General features: G+C 50.2%; 1 protein-coding gene across 2 annotated transcripts; it reads left to right on the forward strand.

Moving 5' to 3' along the window:
- Positions 1–855: 855 nt before the first annotated feature.
- Positions 856–20,970, forward strand: GNB3 (G protein subunit beta 3). 2 transcript variants are annotated; one of them, XM_043501327.1, is made up of 10 exons: positions 856–6,659; positions 6,797–6,898; positions 7,584–7,622; positions 7,822–7,928; positions 8,067–8,130; positions 17,640–17,802; positions 17,906–17,972; positions 18,734–18,935; positions 19,386–19,602; positions 19,971–20,955. In XM_043501327.1, exons 2-10 carry the CDS (start codon positions 6,842–6,844, stop codon positions 20,075–20,077), a joined length of 1,023 nt encoding a protein of 340 aa, XP_043357262.1. In that variant the 5' UTR covers positions 856–6,659; positions 6,797–6,841; the 3' UTR covers positions 20,078–20,955. The 2 variants fall into 2 exon arrangements, with proteins under 2 accessions (XP_043357262.1, XP_043357266.1); XM_043501331.1 differs by lacking the exons at positions 856–6,659; positions 6,797–6,898; positions 7,584–7,622; positions 7,822–7,928; positions 8,067–8,130 and adding an exon at positions 10,784–11,190 and having other exon boundaries at positions 19,971–20,970.
- Positions 20,971–21,515: the final 545 nt, after the last annotated feature.

A 21,515-nucleotide genomic window follows, 5' to 3' on the forward strand; every position in this document is an offset into this window, starting at 1 on the left:
GGCAGTGTCACATCTCTCCTCCTATATAATTTCTTCCCTGTATTCGGAGAGGACTTGGAAACCGATTATGGGACAGATTGTTCTCACCAGCCTCCATAGTCCTCTGAGGTGACAAGGCACTGCAGCTGTGGTGGCTAGCTCTGGCCCATAGGTGGCCCGGGTGATTAGATTGGTGCTTCCTGACGTCAGATGAGATCCCTTAAAAGGTATTTATCTCAGGATTGGGCCAAAGCTGCAGGAGAGATTAAAAGAGATTGAGGCCAAGATAATCCCCCATAGCAGCATCCTGCAAAAGCTGCTGCCAAAAGGCCTTCAAGCAAATGCTTTTGCCAGCCCACCCAATACCATTCCCCATCCCACCTCTGGATCCCCCTGGGGCCATGATCCCAGCCTTGCCCCCATACTTGAGGGTTTCTATCGGGGGGTGGCCAGTATACCACAAGAGGCACAGGCCCTTCTTCCCCTGCCTGTCGGGTTACGACCTGAGCCCTGTCCCGATGAGGGGCTATTTCTCAGGAGGCTGTTCAGTGTCTGGCACTGCCCCTCCACCACACATTTTATGATCCTAGCTCTTTCTGCCTAATCTTCATCTGATTAGTTTGTTACTAACAAACAAAGGGAGTCAAATCTTTGTGTGGTTTCAGCAGCCGTGTTATCTGTATTCGCAAAAAGAAAAGGAGTACTTGTGGCACCTTAGAGACTAACAAATTTATTTGAGCATAAGCTTTCATGAGCTACACGTTTCGTGAAATGCATCCGATGAAGTGAGCTGTAGCTCACAAAAGCTTATGCTCAAATAAATTTGTTAGTCTCTAAGGTGCCACAAGTACTTTTTTCTTTTTGCAAAATCTTTGTGTGGTGTTTTTCCCTTCAGAAGCAGCACACTCTCCTGTCCCTCCATCCCCTCCCATACCACCTGCTTTGCATTAAGTCCCAATCCGATTTCCCCAACTCTCTGGTGTCTGATTTAATTTGCCTGATGTTGCTCCTAAAATCAGCCCTCCCCAACCCACCTCTCCCCCCACCCCCACACACACACAGCCTCCCAGCTCCCCATGGGGAGATCAGTCCTGGGAGAGACTGATACACCAAGAGTGAGAGAGGGACACAGAGTGTGTGGATAGCTGGCGCCAGGACAGGAAGGACTGAGGGGGATCGCTGCGTGACCAGGGGCTCCCATCCTGACGGGGGACTAAATCCCCAGGGAACAAAGGGAGTGCAGACCAGGAGGGGACAGGAGCCACCTCACCCCACAGACCACGGTAAGGACATTCCTTTGCTGTGCTTGCCCTGAGCCTAACTCCGTCTCCTTGGCATTTGGGTGGCTCTGTATGCCCAAGTGGGTCCTAGGTGCCTTATGTGACCCTCTCTGCAAGTCTGGGGGGACCCTGGGTTTTGGTCTCACTTTATACATAGATGTGTAGCCTGTAGAAGGGGATGTTTCTATAGGAGGAAGGTTGGGGTTAAAATCAACTCATCTCTATTGTACATGGGATGCAGAAACCCCTTCCTAGCAGGGCAAAATCACAGCAGTTTCCAGCATGTCACAGGGGTGTATAACCCCCCTTGTAGGGAGCTGGGAGTCAGACTCTCCAATAGGACCCCACACACTCATTGTGCTCACCACCCATCTCTTTGCAACAAGCTCCTATCCCCTTTGGAGAAAAAGAGCGAGATCAGGGTAATTTTATCCTTGCCTTTTGATCTCCGAGGCAGAGGAAGGGGATCATCTCTCTATCCAGCTCTGAAGACACTCAGGGTTACCGGGGCAAGTACACAGCACCTGCCTAGGGATTACACAGGGACCATAACATCCCCTGTTAATCCTCAGCCCTTCCGTGCCTTTTGCTTTTCTATTTAAGGCTCTCCAGCCCCAGCTGAGCTGCAGCCCCCTTTCCAAGATGGGCGAGGCCAGGTGGGCTGATATATACCGGAGGGTTCAATCCCTGCCCTTGCAGCCAGCCCCTCCCAATGATTTTCTCCACTTCTCATTCAAACAGGATGAGGTGATGTGGGTGACTCCCTAGGCATGCTTACCCCTCGGAGTCAGTGCTGACTCCAGTGCCCCAATGTGGTACTGGGGGGCTGTGCTGCAGGGCTGGGGGGCACTCTCCACTCAGCCATTACAGTTGGTTTATGATATGTTTAATACGCCTGTTCCAGTGACACCCAGGTGCCCAGTCAGTGGTGCTAAGCGCTGTACTAACACATACAAAGACACAGGCCATAGCCGGAAGAGCTTATAGGCCAGGAACATGAGTGATACATGAAGGGGGCAGGGCATGATGATAATTGAATAGACCCATTTTTTATAAACAAAGATACATTTGCTTAGTTTATTATAAATAGATCAAGAGCCTGCTGGGATTTGATTGTTTGCTTATAGGCATCACAGCAGAGGAAGATCAGTTGGAGGCAAAGGTGCTGCCACAGCCCCTGGCTTGAAGTGGTTCCCATTATGTACAGGGTCTACAGTTGATTCAATGGCTCTCAGCACCCCCACTATGCAAATTGTTCCAGCACCCCTGGCTGGAGCCTTTTCATGGCTAAGAGGCAGCCTGGGAGGAGGCACAGGAAAGTGTTGATTTCACCGGAATGAGGAGGAGAAATGGGTGAGGAGAGGAAATGTGATCCACGACAAGAGCGGTTCTTCCTGGTTGAAAGAGCAGAGCCGTGGCGAAGAAAAGAAACTTGAATATAATGAGGGAAGCCAATGGAGGGATTCAGCGAAGGGGGCAGACTAGCTCCAATACCCCAGCATGGTGCTAGAGATGCTGTGCTGCAGTGGCCTGGGTGACTCAGTAGGGGGCACCATCGCCCCCAAGTCACTCCTGACCCCAATGCCCTAGCACAGTGGTAGGGGTTGCTGTGCTGTTCGAGGTATCAGCTTCCAGCTGAGTCATTAATCAATAGGCTGACCTATATTGTCAAAATGTACTAGTGGTTTGGGATTCCTCAGTTTTTGGGAACCCACCTTGAGACACCTTAAAGGGGCTTGATTTTTGGAAAGTGATGAGCACCCACCCTCTGAAAACCAGGCCCCTTTAAGATATCTGAGGTTGGGCACCCAAAAATGGAGATACCCAGAACTGCTAGCTGCTTCTGAGAATATAGGCCCTTAATCTATGGGTATTTCCCGCAAAGTCAGGGCATTAATTTCAATGTCCTGGGCCAATCTCCAGCTTGGGAAGGGGTTCTTAAACTGGCATCATGACCCCTCAGGGGTTCACGAGGTTATTATGAGGGGATCACGAGCTGTCAGTCTCCATCCCAAACGCCGCTTCACCTCCAGCATTTATAATAGTGTTAAACATAAAAAAAGTTTTTAATGTATAAGGCAGGGAATCGCATTCAGAGGCTTGCTGTGTGAAAGGGGGTCACCAGTACAAAAGTTTGAGAACCACTGAGCTTGGGGTAGTTCCATTCTGCTTCCTTTAGTTTTCTTTGCTGATTAAATTCTGAGACTGGATTCTCCTCCACTTCCTGTCCTACATTTTCATGCAGTATCACTCTTAAGCACCTGCCATGTCCTTCCCCAGAGGCAGCTGCATTTTATAGCTGGGAGGTGACTTACTCTCTGCAAATCACTTTGGGATGAGGCACAATGGAGGCTATGGGGAAGGTAGAGTTATTATTATCTCTCAGCTGTGTCTCCTTGTCCTTCTGAGGCTGAAAACAATTCCCAAACTTCATTTAGAATGTTTCCTCAAAGGGATTTAAGGGTTCTGATGGAGACCTGAGGCTGAGCCATAGCTTCTCTCACTCCCTCTATATTTAGCTTTTCTATCCCTTCTTAACAGTATTTCTCTGTCCTTTTGATCCTCCTACCAGCTCTGTAAACCCCTCATCTTGTGCACCTCCTTTCCATGTAGCAGCTTCCCACAACTCTGGCCCCCAAAACCAATTCCAGAGTTCAAAAACATAGCCAAGGAGAGAGAGAGAAAGAACTGAACAGGCCATGGGAGGAAAGGCATATTGGGTGAGGCTGGAAATGGGATGAAGAGTGGGTAAGGTGGAGGATCCCAGGAGGCTGCTCCAAATGTGGCAGGAGCTGCAGAGTAGCAGGATGTTCTCAGCCCCACACGGTGGAAATGAGGGAGAGAGAAGTCGGTGAAGTCAGCTAAAGTAAGCCTCTGGAATGGTGTAGCACCCAAACAGCCATAGGGAGGCTGGATGCGAGGAAGCTGCAATTGTCCGGGCCAGAGGAGATGGACCCTGAGATGAGGATTTCAGAAGAGGTGCCTGGATTTCAGGAGCAGAGGCTGGAGGAGATGAGCCAGAGAGAAACACCCTGCAAGATGGGAGGTACAGCTCGAGGACTGCCCAGAGGTGACAGTGAGGAGGTACAGAGAAATAATGGCAGGAGTGTAGCACAGGGTCCATGCAAGGTGAGAGGGAAATGATCTGGTTTGACGTGAGTGGAAGCAGCTGAACAGAGCTGGGCACAATCTCCAGGACATTGCTGATGTATGGGAGGGTGGAAGTGGGGTAAAGAACAGGGTCCAGAAAGATTGCCTCCCATGCCTGAAAGGTAACTGATTCCTGATTATGGGGGACTCTATTCTTCATCAGTTTGGCCTGAGGAGTTGCAGGCTGGGGATGGCTGTATGGGATACACCCTGAAGTTAATGGACTATAAAAAGTGTGTCTGGTAGTGTTGCCAACTCTCATGAGTTTATCACATCTCATGATATTTGATGCTTTTCCTAAAGCTCCTGCTCCTGGTTCTGTAACTACCTGAGAATCTCAGCTTTCATTTAAAAAAATACAGTTCTAGCCCTTACTGCTGGGGAGAAAAGCTGGGAAACGGGAAAGAAATAAGGAGGCACATATATTTTTGGTTTAAATCTCATGATCTTGGGGCCTGACTCATGATTTTTGAACTAGTGGGGCTGGTGGTGGGAGGGATCTTTAGGTCCTGTCTCCACTTAGTCAGCTGCTGCAGGAGAACAGGGCCCAGCAGCTTGTGCTGGATTCTGCCACGTCGCCAACTTTTACTAGAGGAACAATTCTCCAAGCAGGCTGGGAGCTGGGGGGAAGCAGCCAGTCCTCCCTGTGAATTCTGGGGGATTTTAGTGCCTCACCTACCAAACATCAGCTGGTTGTCTCAGCCCCACCACGTGGTGGGTCATGCTTACTAACCCCATTTCATAGCTGGGGGACCCGGGGTACAGCCACAGAGGAAGCTGGGATCAGTGTTGAGATTATTGTTTTGCTAGCCATACTCCATTTAGTCCACAAGAATATGCTGCCTCTAATGTTACTGAGCTGCCCCTCTGGGTGGTCACAGGTGACCCTGACCGCTCAGCCACAGGCAGCTAGCAGAGAGGAGCCTTGGCTCACCCCTACAAGCATCAGTGCCAGCCCAAGGGTCAGTGACTCTCACAAATGCAGCCATGGGCCATCCCAAAAATCCAAGGGCTTGTGACCTTGGCTGCTTTCCTGGACTCCAGAGGCTGCCCTGGGGAAGCTTTAGGGAAATCCAGGAACAACTCCCCTGTTGATCCTTGCATTACATTTTTAAGGCTCTTTGCAAGAAAAAGAGCAAGAAATCAACTTGTGTGTAATGAAAGCTGAGATTGTGCATTGCATCTCAAGAGGCACCTGAACAGGGCTTTGAGAACCTTGAAATGTGGCTCGGGTTGGGGGGACTCAAGGAAAAGCCACAGAAACGCTCAAAGGGTGGTGGAGTTGAGTTCTGGGGAGAGAGAGCTAAATCCAGCTGGCTTGGCAAAGCCAGGAAGAAAAGGAAAGACTTGAGAATTGTCTGCATGTGCTTGAGGAGGGCCCCAGCAGGGGCAACCACAAGGAAGGGGCTGAGACTGAGCCAAGGGAAAGGAGCTCAGGAACTATGCCCACAGTGCTGAGTGGTCTGTGAGCCCAGGGAGCTGTCTCCCCAAGGACAGGGTCTAGAGCCCATCACAGGGAAACTGGGAGCTAGAGATGGATAAAGCACAGACTGTGGAAAGAAAGGATTCCCTCAAACAGGGCTAAGGCAACTCCTGCCTAACTGTTGGGAATGGCCAAAGTAACCCCTCAGGTGCTGGAAGGAGAAATCCTGCATGTACAGCCCATCATATTTCTGGGCCTGGGAAAGCTGGGGTCCTGGCAAAGAGTCTGTCACTAACCTCAGGGCTAGCTGGGCCCAAGGAAACCTCCAAACCTGGAGCTGATCTCTGCCGACAAACAGGTGAGATGCAAATCACATGGGGCCGATCCGGGAATCTGACCCCATCACCGGGGAAATGTTGAACTAACAAAGAGCAGGTGTGTAGGAGACAGGATGGGGTCTGCAGACTGGGGCAGGAGCTGGAGTTACTGGAGAAAACTGGACATTTTAAATAGATTTCAGAGAGCTGTGTAACTTACTCCCTCTCCGCTCTGAGTTAGCACAGGTCACAGTGCTGTGTGACGCTAGAGACTTTTTAGAGAAAATATGAATCCTGATTGCCTGAGATCTGTCACTCTCCCCATGAGTTGGGAAATGAACCGCATTTTCTAGGCCAAACCTCAACTGAGATTAGTCCATTCCTCCTTCCTACATTCTTCCCACAGGTTCAACCAGATATAGCACTCCACTTCCTGTCCCAAAAGTGCCCTGTAATGCAGCTGTTAAATGGCTGCCAAGTCCCACTCCAGAGATGGCTGCATCTTAGCAGGTGGGCAAAGTGTTGCATGTGCACATGGAGTGTGTAAAGTCCTTTGGGATGCTGAGCAATGGGAGGTGTGAGGGAAAGGCGAGACCTTCTAACTAGTGGCCTCTGACAGCACCCCGCCCCTGTTTTGGTCTCTCCAGGACTCAGGCTATCCCGAGTGGAGGGCCCATTGCTAGCCGAGCAAGATGGGTGAAATGGAACAGATGAGGCAGGAGGCCGAGCAGCTGAAGAAGCAGATTGCGGTAACACTGGAGATGGAGCCAGTCCATGCGCCCCACTTTCTCCCCCCTCCCATCTGCCCAGGGAAATCCCAGCCCAAGGGAGCTGCTTCACTCCGCCCAAAATAATCCTATCCTGAAGGAGGTCCTCCCTCCACAGCAGGGAATTCCCATCCAGAGAGAGCTCAACTCTCTCCTGCCTTAATCCCAAGAGCCCCTACTAAGAAGGCAACTACTAAACCCCGCTCCCCTTCGATAAGAAAGAAATGTGCCTGGCATGTGGTAGGGATGAGTGGCAGGTGGTGGGTGGTCTGTGAGGCCAGGGAAGGAATGTCACATCATAGAATTCAATTCCTTCCTCTCCTCCCCAGTATTTAATCTCCCTGTCTTTTGGGGGGTGCGTGGAGTGCACCCCAGTGGAGGGGCTTAGTGTGGGGAGATTTATAGCCTGGGGTGGGGGTTGTGCCCCAATTTATTCTTTGTGATTATTTGTGTTATTACCATAGTGCTCAGGAGCCCTAGCCACGGCCCAGGAGCCTGTTGCAATGGGTGCTATACAAACAGAACAAAATGATGGTACCCAGCCCATGGAGCTTACAATGGAAATAAATCTAAAGAGGTTTTCAAATCCTGTATCTGAGTCTCTCTTGCCCTTGCCTCCCATCTCTCACGCTTTCTCTGTCTCTTGCCATTTCCTCTCTCCCTGCAGGATGCACGGAAAGCCTGTGCTGACACTACACTTGCTCAGGTAGGAGATGGTGCTAGCCAACCTCAGCTGGGTGTGGAGGTGTGAATCAGCCACAACACCCAGGCTGGGCTTCCCAGAACAGCTTGGAGAGGAAATGAGGGATGGAGCCATGTGGCAGTGTGGGGGGTGGGAAAGCCCCCTTCCCTGCGGGCTGAGGTTTAACTCTCTCTCTCCTTGGGGGAATCTCCCACCCCCCTAGATTGTGTCCGGGGTGGAGGTAGTTGGACGCATTCAGATGCGTACGCGGAGGACCCTGCGTGGGCACCTGGCCAAGATCTATGCAATGCACTGGTGCACGGACTCCAAGTGAGTGAAACGCTGGCTGCCCCTGCTGCTTATTTAGGGAACGTGAGCTGGTGCAGTGACAGGGAGGGGAGGGGGATGCTGGTGGGAGGGGCCCAATGGGAGAGGTGACACTAACAGGGCCTGATTCCTCTCTTGTAGACTCCTGGTCAGTGCCTCGCAAGATGGAAAACTGATCGTATGGGACACTTACACAACCAATAAGGTAAGAGTCAGGTGCACACACCAGTAGCCAGAATCACCTGTTAGGGGAGGCCAGGAGTGGAGTAGCTGGGAGCTCCCCCTCAGCCAAACTTTTGCCATGCTCCCTGTCATACTGTGGTGTTCAGTGATCTGCTTCATTCAGTGGCTCAGTTCCAACTGCCTCTGCACTACATAACATGAGCCTCTTAAAGGTACAGTTCCCCAAGTCTTCCTTTCCCAGCCAGATTTAAAGATAACAATTTACAATCTATATTTACATAACATACAATTCAAAATACTTTCAGTCTACCTACTGACTGAATTTACAATGTGCAATTAATCTTTGAGATACTCTGCACCATTGCTTGGACCTGCAGGTCTACCTTGAAATATCAGTACTGCTATTGTCAGAAGGCAGAGTCCATTTATTCTGGCAGTGCTAAGTGCTCGAGCTCTTCTGTCTTAACTTGCTGTGCTTGTTACCTGTCTGAGACCTTCCTGGGCAAAATGGCAAACTCAGTGCCCCTTATCTCCCTCTCTTGTGGAAGTTGGAGAAGGTGTCACCCATTCCTCTTCAGTAAGTGTCTGTCTGGGGAGGCAACCTCAAGTGAAACCACTGCTATTCGCAGCTATTGTTTTCCATGATAGATATGCATGGTGTCATTTTCTTGAAGTGTTAGCAGCTCCTGAGACCCTAGGTCATAATTTTTTGGGGGGGGGGGTTGGCCTTTTCTGTCTCTTTAATACATCTGCAAGTCCCCAGTTTCTCTGACATCAGCTTCTGTCATTACAGGCATTCTGGTTCTGTTTTCTGTGAAATAAATGTCAGCCAGTAACAACTTGTGCTTCATTGGTGGCATTCTGTAATTTAATAGTGTTTAATATGGATCAGAATCTGACTCCTCAGCCTTTTTCAGTAGATACTTTATTATTTTGACTCTGTTTCCCACCAAGCCATTGGAATGGGGATGATGGGGACTAGCACTTATGTCTACATAAGTACTTCACTGAAACTGCTTACACTTATGCCCACTAATCTGTGGCCTATTGTCAGACAGCATGAGGTTAGGTACACCATGTGTTTTAAGAATAGATTTGATATACTCAATCTAGTAAAGCTAGAGGGATAGCTCAGTGGTTTGAGCATTGGCCTGCTAAACTCAGGGTTGTGAGTTCAATCTTGAGGGGGCCATTTAGGGATCTGGGGCAAAAATTGGGGATTGGTCTTGCTTTGAGCAGGGGGTTGGATTAGATGACCTCCTGAGGTGCCTTCCAACCTGAGATTCTATGATCTCAGGGAAGTGACAATAATAGTCCTCTTTGCTACCTCCCTGACTTGATCGCTGTGGACAATACCACCATCCTGCCTGTCACTCAGGCCCATAACCCAGGTGTCATCTTTGATTTGGAGCTTGTGACAGATGGGGAATTTTTCATAATATTTTGGGTGACTATTGTGTGTGCCTCAATTTCCCCTGTGTGGAGCATAGGTAACTAGGGGAAAGGTCCTTTACTCTTTGGAGTGACCCAGAGATACAGGCGAGTCCAATGCTTAGCTGCCTGGGGCCCATGCCCATGGAGAGTCCCAGAAGACAATGGCCGCTCCAATTGCCTGGACATTTGGCACCTAGCAACAAATGACCATGGATGGCCCATCCGCCTTAGGAAGACAGCTGGAGAACAAAGGACTGGGGAGTGGGAAGCAGCAGGGTGGGGGTGTTGTATTGTGTGGGCTGCTGGAAGCAGAGGGAAGCTTCTGGTCTGGGACTAAAGAGGGAGCCATGGGGCTCAGGACTGACCCAAATGGACTTTGCTGTAACTTTCCTATGTTAACTAAGGACTTTCTAGATAGCGTTCAGATAGCTAGCAAACCCTTCTGCTTTTACAACACTGGCTGAGAGTCACTGCAGATCAGAAAGTCAAGGATGCATTGCTCCTTTTGGATGTGCAAGTCTTCCCCAGGTGTCCAATTCAGGTGGACTCACTGAGGGGAGCTCATGGTGAGAAACAGGGATGTTGAAGGCTCCGAGGTTGGGTCCCTGGAGGCAACGAAGCTAAGAGGCCAACCCTAGTGACAGTGTGACCCTAGGGAGGCTGACACACAGAAGGGGTCCTCAAAGGGACTGTTCCAGAGCCATTCAAGAGCACCGGACCTGTGGATCCGTGACAGGTGGTAGCAGAGTATTATTGTGACACAGTAGGGAGCGGTGTTGACCTGAGAATGTGGCAGGGGAGTTTCATTGGGGATGGGATACCTGAGAGCCTGTAACCTGAGCCAGGAGGGGGATGGGAGAGGTAACACCTCTGCCTGGGAAACTGGACAAAGGCTGCAGGAGAGAGCCTGCTGGTGGGGTTTTGGTTTCAGTTTTGTGCTGGATGGTGGAACACAGGGAACCCCAAGGCTGGGGTCTAAGCTCCCTGTCCCCCAGAAGGACTTGATGGAGGGGTGCTGGTTGTACCCACAAGCTCTGTTTTAGACTGTGTTCCTATTGTCCAATAAACCTTCCATTTTACTGGCTGGCTGAGAGTCACGGTGATCCCAAGAGGAGGGGTGCAGGGCCCAGACTCCCCCACACTCCGTGACAATGATTGGCGAATACACCCAGTAGACAGTTGGCTGCTGAAGGCACCAGAAGTGTTGGGAGTGGTAAACCAAGGGAAATTAAAGGAAACAGGGAGGAAATGGTGTATAACCATCTCCCTAAGAAGAATATTGCAAACCTGTGCAGGGAGAGTTGGCTAAGCATTGGGAAGCTCAACAAGGCGCAGTTGATTTCACGGCTGGAGAAGGATGATCAGTCTAAGAAGCAGGTTCCAGGCCCAAGTGGGGCTTCAAGAGGGTCTGGGAGAACCAGAGGCAGCAGCAGGGTGCCCACCAGACCCGGTTCCCCATCCAGCAGGGGGGTCTTCACGACCTGGTTTCCCATTGATAGATTTGAAGTAGTTGGAGCTGAGAGCAAAAGAGCTGCAGTTGGAGCAACAGAAGCTAGAAGACTGGGAGAAGCAGCAGAAGCATGAGGAAGAACAGCGGAAGCATGAACCGGAGATGGAGAAGCTATGGGGCAAGAGGACCCACCGAGAGGTAAGTGGGGAAAGGCCCATTCTTCAGGAAACCTAGATACCAAATTGTTGCTCCAGTTTAAGGAGGGGGGATATAGATGCCTACCTCACTGCCTTTAAAAAGTCTTGCAATTTGAACCAGACTGATCCTGAGGATTGGCTCTGCTGTCTCACCGCCTTACCCTGTTCCAAACCCATAGACACATACAGCCAGATGGACAGAGTGGTTACTGAGGACTCTGAACTGTTCAACAACTTTGTTTCTTAAGTTTGAATTGACCCCTGAGGCATACAGGAAAAGGTTTTGGACCCCAGGTGTAACCTACATGGAAGTAAAGGAGTACTTGTGGCACCTTAGAGACTAATAAATTGATTTGAGCATAAGCTTTCGTGAGCTACAGCTCAAATAAATTTGTTAGTTTCTAAGGTGCCACAAGTACTCCTTTTCTTTTTGCGAATACAGACTAACACAGCTGCTACTCTGAAACCTACATGGAAGTGATTCAGTGCTTAATTTCTAATGAAAGAGGTGTGGGACTCAAACAATTAGGTGCCAGGGCTCAAGCAATGTTTTTACTTTCATAAGTGACGTAGCTCAGCCCTGGCAAGCCCTGGCACAAATTAAGCACTGAAGTCACCACTCTGATGGGAGAATATTTCTGCAAATGGTGTAAGGGTGCAGGGATCACTATCCTGGAGGATTTGTAAAACCGGGTTGGGTTGGAACTGTTCTCATGACCTCAAAATGTGGTTAGTGGACAGGAAATCTAAAGACCTGCAGAGTGCGGGCATGTTGGCAGATGAGTTTGTGGACAGTAGGTCCGGGTGCGGAGAGGGCCAAAGGGGACTGGCCTAAGCATGGATCTGGGGAAAGGGAACCCATGGATGCATCCCAGAAGTGGGACTCAGGTAAACCCAGAGTTGGGGAGTGGCTGAGGGGAACAGACCTCCTCCAAGGGATCTCAGAGACCTGAGATGCAATTTCTGCGGGCAAAAAGGGCATAAATGCAACAATGCCCAAAGACCAAGGAAATGATGGCCAAGCACAACGCTGGAAGGGATAATTTGGCGAATGTCCAGGACAGAGGAGCTATGTCAGCCTCTGTGTGACTAGGAAGGCAGCCTGTCACTCAGGCTCAGAGAGTGAACTATATGACTGAGTTTTTGGAGGGAAGCAGTCACACAGCCAGCTCCTCAGGAACACAGGGGGTGGGGACTGACAGGCTTCCACTCCAAGCTCCAGTACACATATCCTGTTGTACTCTCCTGGGCTCAGGCACATCTGATCCCCACTGGGAGTGGAAGGTGGTGGTTAATGGAAAGACATTCATGGGGTGGAGAGACTCGGGGACAGAGAGAATCCTTGTCAAATCCTGTGTGATACAACCCCATCAAATGCTGAAGGGCTGTGTAACTTAGGTGAAGGTCCCAAATGTGAAGCCATTTGCCCCACTTATGGCTCAGATCCCTGTGCAGAGACAGGAGGGAGCAGAGTGGCTGGTAGTTGGGGTTCTCCAGGACATCAGTTTGATGTCCTTTTGGGAAATGACTGTGTCACTTTAAGACAGGATCCAGTCCCTGCACCTGGAAAGACCAAGGATTTGAATCCAGGGAGCCAGAAGGCTGAGAATGCAGGTGTCAGTGAACATGCAAAAGGTCTGGCGGGGAGGTGGGAGTATTCTCCCTGGCTAGTAATACAAAGGAAGAGCTGCTAATGCTAAGTGTCAGATCCCTGCCAGTCTGTAACCAGATACCTGTGGCTGAGTGGGACAGAGGATGATCCCTGTCCATCTCCACACAGGATGCTGTGTCCAAAACAGTGAGCTCACTGTCTACCCTCACTGGGAAAGCAAAGGCAGAGCTGGGCACTGTGGGAGCTGAGAACCCAGCTGAGCATGGGGAGACCCAGGCAGGGCAGAACAACTGCTAGTCAAGCTTGCGTAGTCCAGGGGGGAGAGAGGCCCAGGGAAGGGGGAAGCAGCTGGAAGGATGCTGCTGGGAACAGATGTGCCGGGTCAGAGGGTGGCCGTGGCCATGGCCATGGGTTCTCTTAATGAAGAGAGCCCAAATCCATAGGCATGGGAAGTACGGGTGCAGGGGGTGCTGCAGCTCCACTCCCCAGAGCTGGCTCCGCACCCGGGGTCCTGCTCCCAGCCCTCTGCCTGGGACACCGCTCTCCGGTCCTGCGCCTGGGGCTTGGTTCCTGGTCACCGGCCCCATACCCTGGCCGCTGGCCTCGTGCCCAGCTCCCCAACCTCTCACCTGGGGCTTGGGTCCTGGCCACTGGCCCCACTCCCCAGCCACTGGCCCTGTGCCAGGGGCTCCGCTCCTGGCTCCATGCCCACCCCCAGCTGTGGCCATCGCCTCAGCTCCCTTACTGCTGTCCAGGTACCCCCTCCCAGAGACACAGCCCTCCTCCCAGTCTCAGATTGAGGAGGGGGTGGGGGTGGGGCGTAGGCAGCAGTAAGGGGGCTGGCATTCAGCACCCCAGCGACTAAAAATGTTCCAGCCCAAATTACAGCCCTCCATGAAAAGGGGTTGGGAGAGGACTCAGACTTGGGTTGACCCTGGGATGGGAGATGGGCTCATTGCATGTACACAGCGCTGGGGTTGGGACACAACTCCAGAGGAGGCCTGCCAATGTACAGAAGCACCCTACATCCCTCGCCAGACACTGGGATACCAGAGCCACAGAGTGTGACTGGGTTAAGACCCAGTGCTCACAGATTCCAACCAAGGGTAAGGACACTCCAGGCTGCAGCCAAGACAGCTGACACACAGAGTAATGTGGGGTCACTGCACTCCTCACTCCCTGACAGACGAGGAGGAGGAGGCAGTGCCAAAATCCCAGCCAAAGGTTTTGGGGTGGTAAAAAGGCTGGGGGCCATATGAGAGCTCCTCATGGGCACCCTGCGAGTGCCATTAAACAGACCAGTCCTAAGGGAGGATGTGAAACTGTTCTAACCTAGGTATTGGAAACAGTAAGTGCCATGGATTAGCAGGGTGCTAAAAGGATCATGGACACGTCATGTGCCTGATAGAACAACTGCCAAGAAACTGGGAAAGATGCTGTGGCACCTATGGGTAACATTGGTGGGTTCAAACTTCCCCAGGTCACTGGCTGAAGTGACCCCATTCAGGTTGTCTCAAAGGGGGAAGAGTGGGAATTTTTCATATTTTTAATTTTGGGTGACTACTGTGTGTGCCTCTGTTTCCCCTGTGTGGAGCATAGTTAAATAGATGGGGTGTAGGGAAAGTTGTGTACTCTTTGCAGAGACCCAGAGATACAGGCAGGACCAATGCCTAGCTGCCTGGGGGCCGTGCCCATGGAGAGTCCCAGAAGACACTGGCCACTCCAATTGCCTGGACATTTGACACCTAGCAACAAATGACCATGGGTTGCCCACCCTCCTTAGGAAACCAGCTGGATGTGACCAACTGAAGAACAAAGGACTGGGGAGGGACTAGAGGGGTTGTATTGTGTGGGCTGCTGGAGGTAGAGGGAAGTTTCTAGAATCAGACCACAAAGGGTTCAAAGGGCTCTGAGCTCTGAATTGACCCAGATGGACTCTGCTGTAACTTTCCATTCTCTATGTCAGTGGTTCTCAACCAGAGGTACTCGTACCCCTGGGGGTATTCAGAGGTCTTCCAGGGAGTACATCAACTCTTCTAGATATTTGCCTAGTTTTACAACAGGCTACATAAAAAGCACTAGCAAAGTCAGTACAAACTAAAATTTCATACAGACAATGACTTGCTTATATCGTTCTATATACTATACACTGAAATTTAAGTACAATATTTATACTACAATTAATTTATTTTACAATTATATGGTAAAAATGATAGTCAGCAATTTTTCAATACTAATATGCTGTAACATTTCTCTATTTTTATGTCTGATTGTGGAAGCAAGGAGTTTTTAAGTGAAGTGAAACTTGAGGATACACAAGACAAATCAAACTCCTGAAAGGGGTACAGTGGTCTGGGAAGGTTGAGAGCCAGTGCTCTATGTTAACTAAAGAGTTTCTTTGCTGTGTTCCAGACAGCTAATAAACCCTTCTGCTTTTACAGCACTGGCTGAGAGTCACTGCAGTCAGAAAGTTGGGGGTACATTGCTCCATTTGGGTGTGCAAGTCTTTCCCAGTTGTCCAATTCAGGTGGACTCGCTGAGGGAAGCTCACGGTGAGAAGCAGGGGTGCTGAAGGCTCCGAGATTGAGTCCTGGCAGTGAAGCCAAGAGGCCTACCCCAGTGCGAGTGTCACCCTAAGGGGGCTGACACACAGAAGGGGTCCTCCCAGGGACTGTTCCAGAGCACTGGACTGTGGATCCGAGACAGACCTCTCTCTAGGTCTTCACATCCAGGCTATGTCTAAATCTTGCTGATTCTTTCTGCATAACATCTCTAAGGCTATGTCTACACTACTGCAGTAAGTCAACCTACACTACACAACTCCAGCTAGCTGGAGTTGACGTACCTTAGGTCGAGTTACCGCTGGGTCTACACCGTGGGGGGGTCAACGGGAGAAAATCTCCTGTTGACTTACCTTACTCTTCTCCTCGGGGGTAGAATACAAGCGTCGACTGGACAGCGATCTGCAGTTGATTTGGCGGGTCTTTACTAGACCCGTTAAATCGACCGCCGGTGGATCGATCTCAGAGCATTGATCCCCGCTGTAGTATAGACTTGCCCTAAGATACAGCTTTTCCTATCCATCCACCCAGCTCTCATCATCTTGTGCCTTGATTATTGCAACATCCTTCTCTCTGGCCTAGACAAATGCAACCTTGCCCCAAACAGATCTATCCAGAATGCTGCTGCATTGATCATTTTTCTAACCCATCACTCTGATGTCACCCCTCTCTTTGAATCCTTCCACTTGCTTCCCATTCTCTAGTACATCAAACATAAACTGCTTTCAAGGTCCTTCACCATCAATCCCCACCCTATCACCTCTCATTCAGTGTCACTATGCTGACATTTGCCCATGATTCCTGCCTCCAATGCCCACTTATTAAATGTTTACATTTTTAAATTGATAATAGGGGGTCTGGGCATATGCTATCCCAACCACCCTGTGCTAATAGCCTTAATCCCCTTCTGCAGGGGCTCATGCTGAGCCAGTGGCTCTAGCAATCGCTGGCCACATTCATCAAGGCAAGTTTTTTTTTTTAATCAGTCATGTACAAAATCTAGCTACAGTTTAGCCAAATGCTCTAGAAAGTGTCTGCAAGCACCAACTCTCTCCCAGGTTTGTATTCCATTTGCAAATTAATTTGAAAAAATCATCTCTGTATTCTTGAGGGTTGCCAGACCCTTTTTGCAATGGCAATAAATGGTTTAAGGTCAGTTTCAGCTAAAACTGGCCTCACACAACTAAAGACATGAAACTTTTTACCCCCATTGACTCAGGCCAAAGCAGCCTCCTCTATTTGAGTGTACTGACGCTAAGGGTGTCGGGAGGTATGATTGCAGCACGTGGACATGTCTGAGCTAGCTTTGATCTCTTGTTTCTGACTTGGACCGTGGGTTCTGCATGCCTCTAAGCCTCAGGTCTTTTTTCTTGCAGTACTTTGGATTCTCTATCACATCTACAGTGTCAGAGCTGCAGTCTGAACTGGGTGACATCTGTTGCTTGGCAAATTCTAATCACTCAGTCTCCTAGTAGTCTCTGTCTGTGTTTTGTTCCAGATCCCAAACACGACCGGTTCTCTTATGAGGGACTCAGATAAGCCCCCAAAACTGCATGATTGGCTCTTTAGCCTTAGATCAGACACACAATCTTCTTCTATAGTTTCACCTTCCTTTTGTTCCCTTCTCTCTGATTAAAAACATCTCTCATATGTCTCATTTTTAGATGGAGTGCAGTATTCAAATACCAGGACTACGATTTCATAGCTAGCCTCCTCTGCCTGAGTTAACTGAAAACTATTCAACACATCAAGTACTTCTGAACCAGCTATTGTCAGAAATGAGGCTTCCTTCTGATGGTTTTCCTTTCTACTGGCATCCATGGCTGGTAGATGTGGAGTGAAGGACTGTTTGAACCTTCTCCAGTTGTCTTCCAAATTCCACAGCAGTTCAGCTCAAGTGGGGGCTTTTAACCACTCCATTATTTCACTCAGGGTATTGTCTAAGTGCCTTTTCACTCCTAGTACCGCATGGTGTTCAGTGATCACTCAGACAAAGTGCTTTATAGAGATCTGCTTCATTCACTATCTCAGTTCCAACTGCCTCCGAGTTACATAACATGAACCTCTTAAGGGTACAATTACCCACAAGCACCTCCTGCTGGGATAGGCTGAAACTGGGAGTTTCCCCTACAGCCATCTTACTCACCCTGCCTCCTACAGCACCTCCTGCTGGGAGAGGCTGTGACTGGAGTGGCTCCCCTCACAGGCAGCACTCTTGCCCTGTGCCCTTCAGTTTCTCTTTCTGGGAGAGTCCAGGACTGTTTCATTTCTCCCCAGGTTCATGCCATCCCTCTCCGCTCATCCTGGGTCATGACTTGTGCCTACGCCCCCTCAGGGAATTTTGTGGCCTGTGGGGGTCTCGACAACATGTGCTCTATCTACAGTCTCAAGACTCGTGAAGGTAACGTCAAAGTGAGCAGGGAGCTCTCGGCCCACACAGGTGAGTACCCTCCCCATCTCTGCAGCCAAAGATATCCCTGTTCCTGAGCATAACTCTCCTGCCCCCGCCATTATTCTCATCACCCATTATTCCTGCCCCTAAGGTTACCTCTCTTGCTGCCGATTCCTGGATGACAATAATATCGTGACGAGTTCCGGAGACACCACATGGTGAGTGATTCCCTTCGCCCTCTCACCAGACATTCTGTTACCAACTAATGACTTTATTGCAAGTCCCCAATATGTGGCATTTATCTTAAAGCCCCAACCCCAGGAGTCATGGGATTAGGCCAGAATCTGTTTTTAGCCCTGATGGTTGCAGAGAAAACTGGAAAATGTGACCCCAGTGCTTCTTAAAGGCTCAAAAACCAGATGACAACAAAAATAAACCCATTTTTTTTTTATTTTTGAAACTCATGATCCATGGTTTTTGAATGCTTAGGATGGCAATTCTGAGGCATAGAGAAGTATCGGAGGGCTGCAAAGAGGAGGCTGATTCCTCTCTCCTTCTGTATAATAAACTTGGTGGTTTTCTTTCCAGCTGAGGCCAGGTCTACACTAGAAAATTTGTAAAATTACAATAATCACCCCCTAGGCAATATTGCTTTGCTACCAAAAGTTTTTAACATAGACCTGGCCAGAGTTGCTCAAGCCCTTAGACCTAGGCTACAACACAACTCAGTACCCCGGTTGTATAGGTGATAAGCTGTATTGACACAATGTGATAAGGAGGTTCCAGTTGCGTTAAGCTGACTTGATTGGTAAAGGCATCTTTTTCCATCAGGTAGCCTGGGCCATAGTTTCCATCCCTTCTTTTAAAATGGGGTAGACTCCCCAAATGTAGCCTTAAGGCTGGTCCATCTCCCGTGGCCACAAGACTCTAGCCCTTCTGTTGCTGTAGCCCTAAGGACTCTTCTCTCCTCCCCTTACAGCGCGCTCTGGGATATTGAAACAGGACAGCAGAAGACTGTGTTTATGGGTCACACTGGAGACTGCATGAGCCTGGCTGTCTCCCCAGACTTCAAACTATTTATCTCCGGGGCCTGTGATGCCACTGCCAAGCTGTGGGACATACGGGAGGGAACCTGCCGTCAGACATTCACAGGGCATGAGTCGGACATCAATGCCATCTGTGTATGTACCCTGTCCAGCCTGAGGGAACAGTAAATATGTGTGTTTAAGGCCCAGGACTGAAACAGTCATGGGAGCACTATCATAGCTGTGTTTGGGGAGCCACCCATCTGAGGAAGGGTGCTCACATGGTTTGGGTGCTAACCTGGGACTTGGAAAATCTGGGTTTAGTTCCCTGCCCTATGTGACCTTGGGCAAGCTCCTCAGTCTCTCTGTACCTCAGTCCCCAACTGTTAAGGGGACAGTAACATTGCCCTACCTCGCTGGGGTGTAAAACCACCAACATTTACAAGATGCTCAGACTCTATGATAATTGGACCAGATAAGTACCTTACCTAGGGCCCTGGGCTGGAATAGCAGGGCTTTGTCAGAGCCGGGGCAGGGGGCAGGCTGGTGTAGTAGGTGCTGTGGGATTATGGTCCCTTGCATGAATGGTGCCGTCTCCCTCTTCAGTTCTTCCCCAATGGTGAGGCCATCTGCACCGGTTCAGATGATGCCACCTGCCGCCTCTTTGACCTGCGGGCGGACCAGGAGCTCATCGTCTATTCCCACGAGAGCATCATCTGTGGAATCACCTCAGTCGCCTTCTCCCACAGTGGGCGTCTCATGCTCGCTGGATATGATGACTTCAACTGCAACATCTGGGACTCCCTGAAGGGGGAGCGTGTGGGTGAGTGGGTCCTGGAGTTGCCTGTTAAGACAGCCTACTGCACTGGAGGCCTGGGAACCCCAGCAAGTCACTCCATAGGAGACAAAGCCCCGTTTTCTAGGAGGGGCAGGTTAATAGCGGGGGAGTCAATTCTCCCGGAGGCTCTCCGTTGTGGAAGATAAGTCACCCTTTTCCTAGGAAGGGTAGGTTAGTTCTGCTGAGGGAAATGCCTCCTCTTGGCACTAAGGTATGCACAAGGTGCCTGCTAGCATGACGTGCGCAGCTGGCATGGTGCATAGTAGTGTACGGGCACGTAGGCCACGTTCCCACACTGTAGCACGTCTTCCCCAGTTCTTCTCTTTTGCTGATGTCTGCTCTCTCTCCCCCAGGGATCCTGTCCGGTCACGACAACAGGGTGAGCTGCCTGGGGGTGACAGCAGATGGCATGGCCGTGGCTACTGGCTCCTGGGACAGCTTCCTCAAGATTTGGAACTGAAGAGGATGATGGGGAAAGAGATTATTGGGAGGAGGGTGTCCACACCAAACACATTGTCAGTTGAGCACAATTGATATTTCTACCTGTTAGTCACAGGCATGTCTCTCTCTGAGTCTCTTTTGGGGGCTCCCTAGTCTGCAGGAGGGGTCTAGGGGAAAGGAGCCCTCCATTAGCTGTTCCCAACCCACTTCCTAAATATGCCATAAGGCTTTCAGCCTGGGACAGTTGTAGGACCCCACATAAGTGAGACTGTTTTGCAAGCTTTAGGACCTTGCACTGCACGCTCCGTGACACCCGTTCCTCCCTCAACTGACTCCACACCATTTTATCCCTACATTGCTTCCCCACCCCAACTACCCACCAGAAAGACAACCACCATTCCCTGAAAAAGACCTCTTCTTGAGGCAGGGACACACCCCCCCCACATAACTACAACCATTTCTCCATACACACCTCCCCTAATCCTCCCAAAGAGAGAGACCCTCCTCCTTGCACACAGGGGTATAGAGAAGAGATTTTAGCCATCTAGGACTCTGCATCGAGCTTTGCTAAGAGGGGCTCATTTCTGTGGACCTCCTCCTTTCCCACACCAGTTAGCTCTTTTATCTATGCATCAAATGGGGGAGGGGAGTTTACTGCCCCATCTAGGGCATCAAGGGCAGGGAAACGTTATTTTTATTTCTATAGCTATCCCCTTCCCCATACCCACATGTGCTGTGTATTGCTCTTGCCCTTGCATTAGCCTGTAGACCACCTCAGCCCCTGCTTTCAAGATGTAACTATCATACAGGAGTTTCAGGCAAAATAAAGAGATCAAGTGAGATGCGTGTGCTGCATCATTTGAGATAGACACTGGACTAGGCTACTGCAAATGGTGCTGGGGAACACAGGGGATAATCATCTGGGAACTCCTAGGTGTCTACTGCACTCAGCTCTAGACCCCCAATCCAGGGCAGGCCCCAGAGGAGGGAGAAGTCATGGGCCTCCCCCTCTCTTGGTGCCCTGGGGAGACCTATGCAGTCTCCCCCTACTTCCACCCTATGCCAAACGCTTGGCTGTTCCCTCTGGAGTACACAAGGGGTCAAGTTGGGAGCAGGAGATTGAGATTTGTTACAGTCGGCCACTGAAAGACTCTCAGGGAGCTGAGGATGTGGGAAGGACCCTCCATCAAGCTCAGGAAATTCTGAGACAGCAGCGAGCCATCAGACACCTTCCTGGGGTCCCAGTTTAGTGTAGCTAAGAAAGGGCCTAACCGCATGAGATGCCAGAGGCCGCAACAAAGAGTTATGACCACACTTACAACAGAAACTACCATGCCAAAGAGACAACACCCAGCATGCAATGCTCAGGAGTGGAGGGGTACAACTACCAGCATGCCATATTCTCATCCCCCCCAGCCCCAGAATACCTCTTAACCTTTGACTACAGCTCCCCATAT

Source organism: Dermochelys coriacea, chromosome 1, assembly GCF_009764565.3.
Source record: "Dermochelys coriacea isolate rDerCor1 chromosome 1, rDerCor1.pri.v4, whole genome shotgun sequence".
In the NCBI taxonomy this organism is placed as follows: Eukaryota; Metazoa; Chordata; order Testudines; family Dermochelyidae; genus Dermochelys; species Dermochelys coriacea.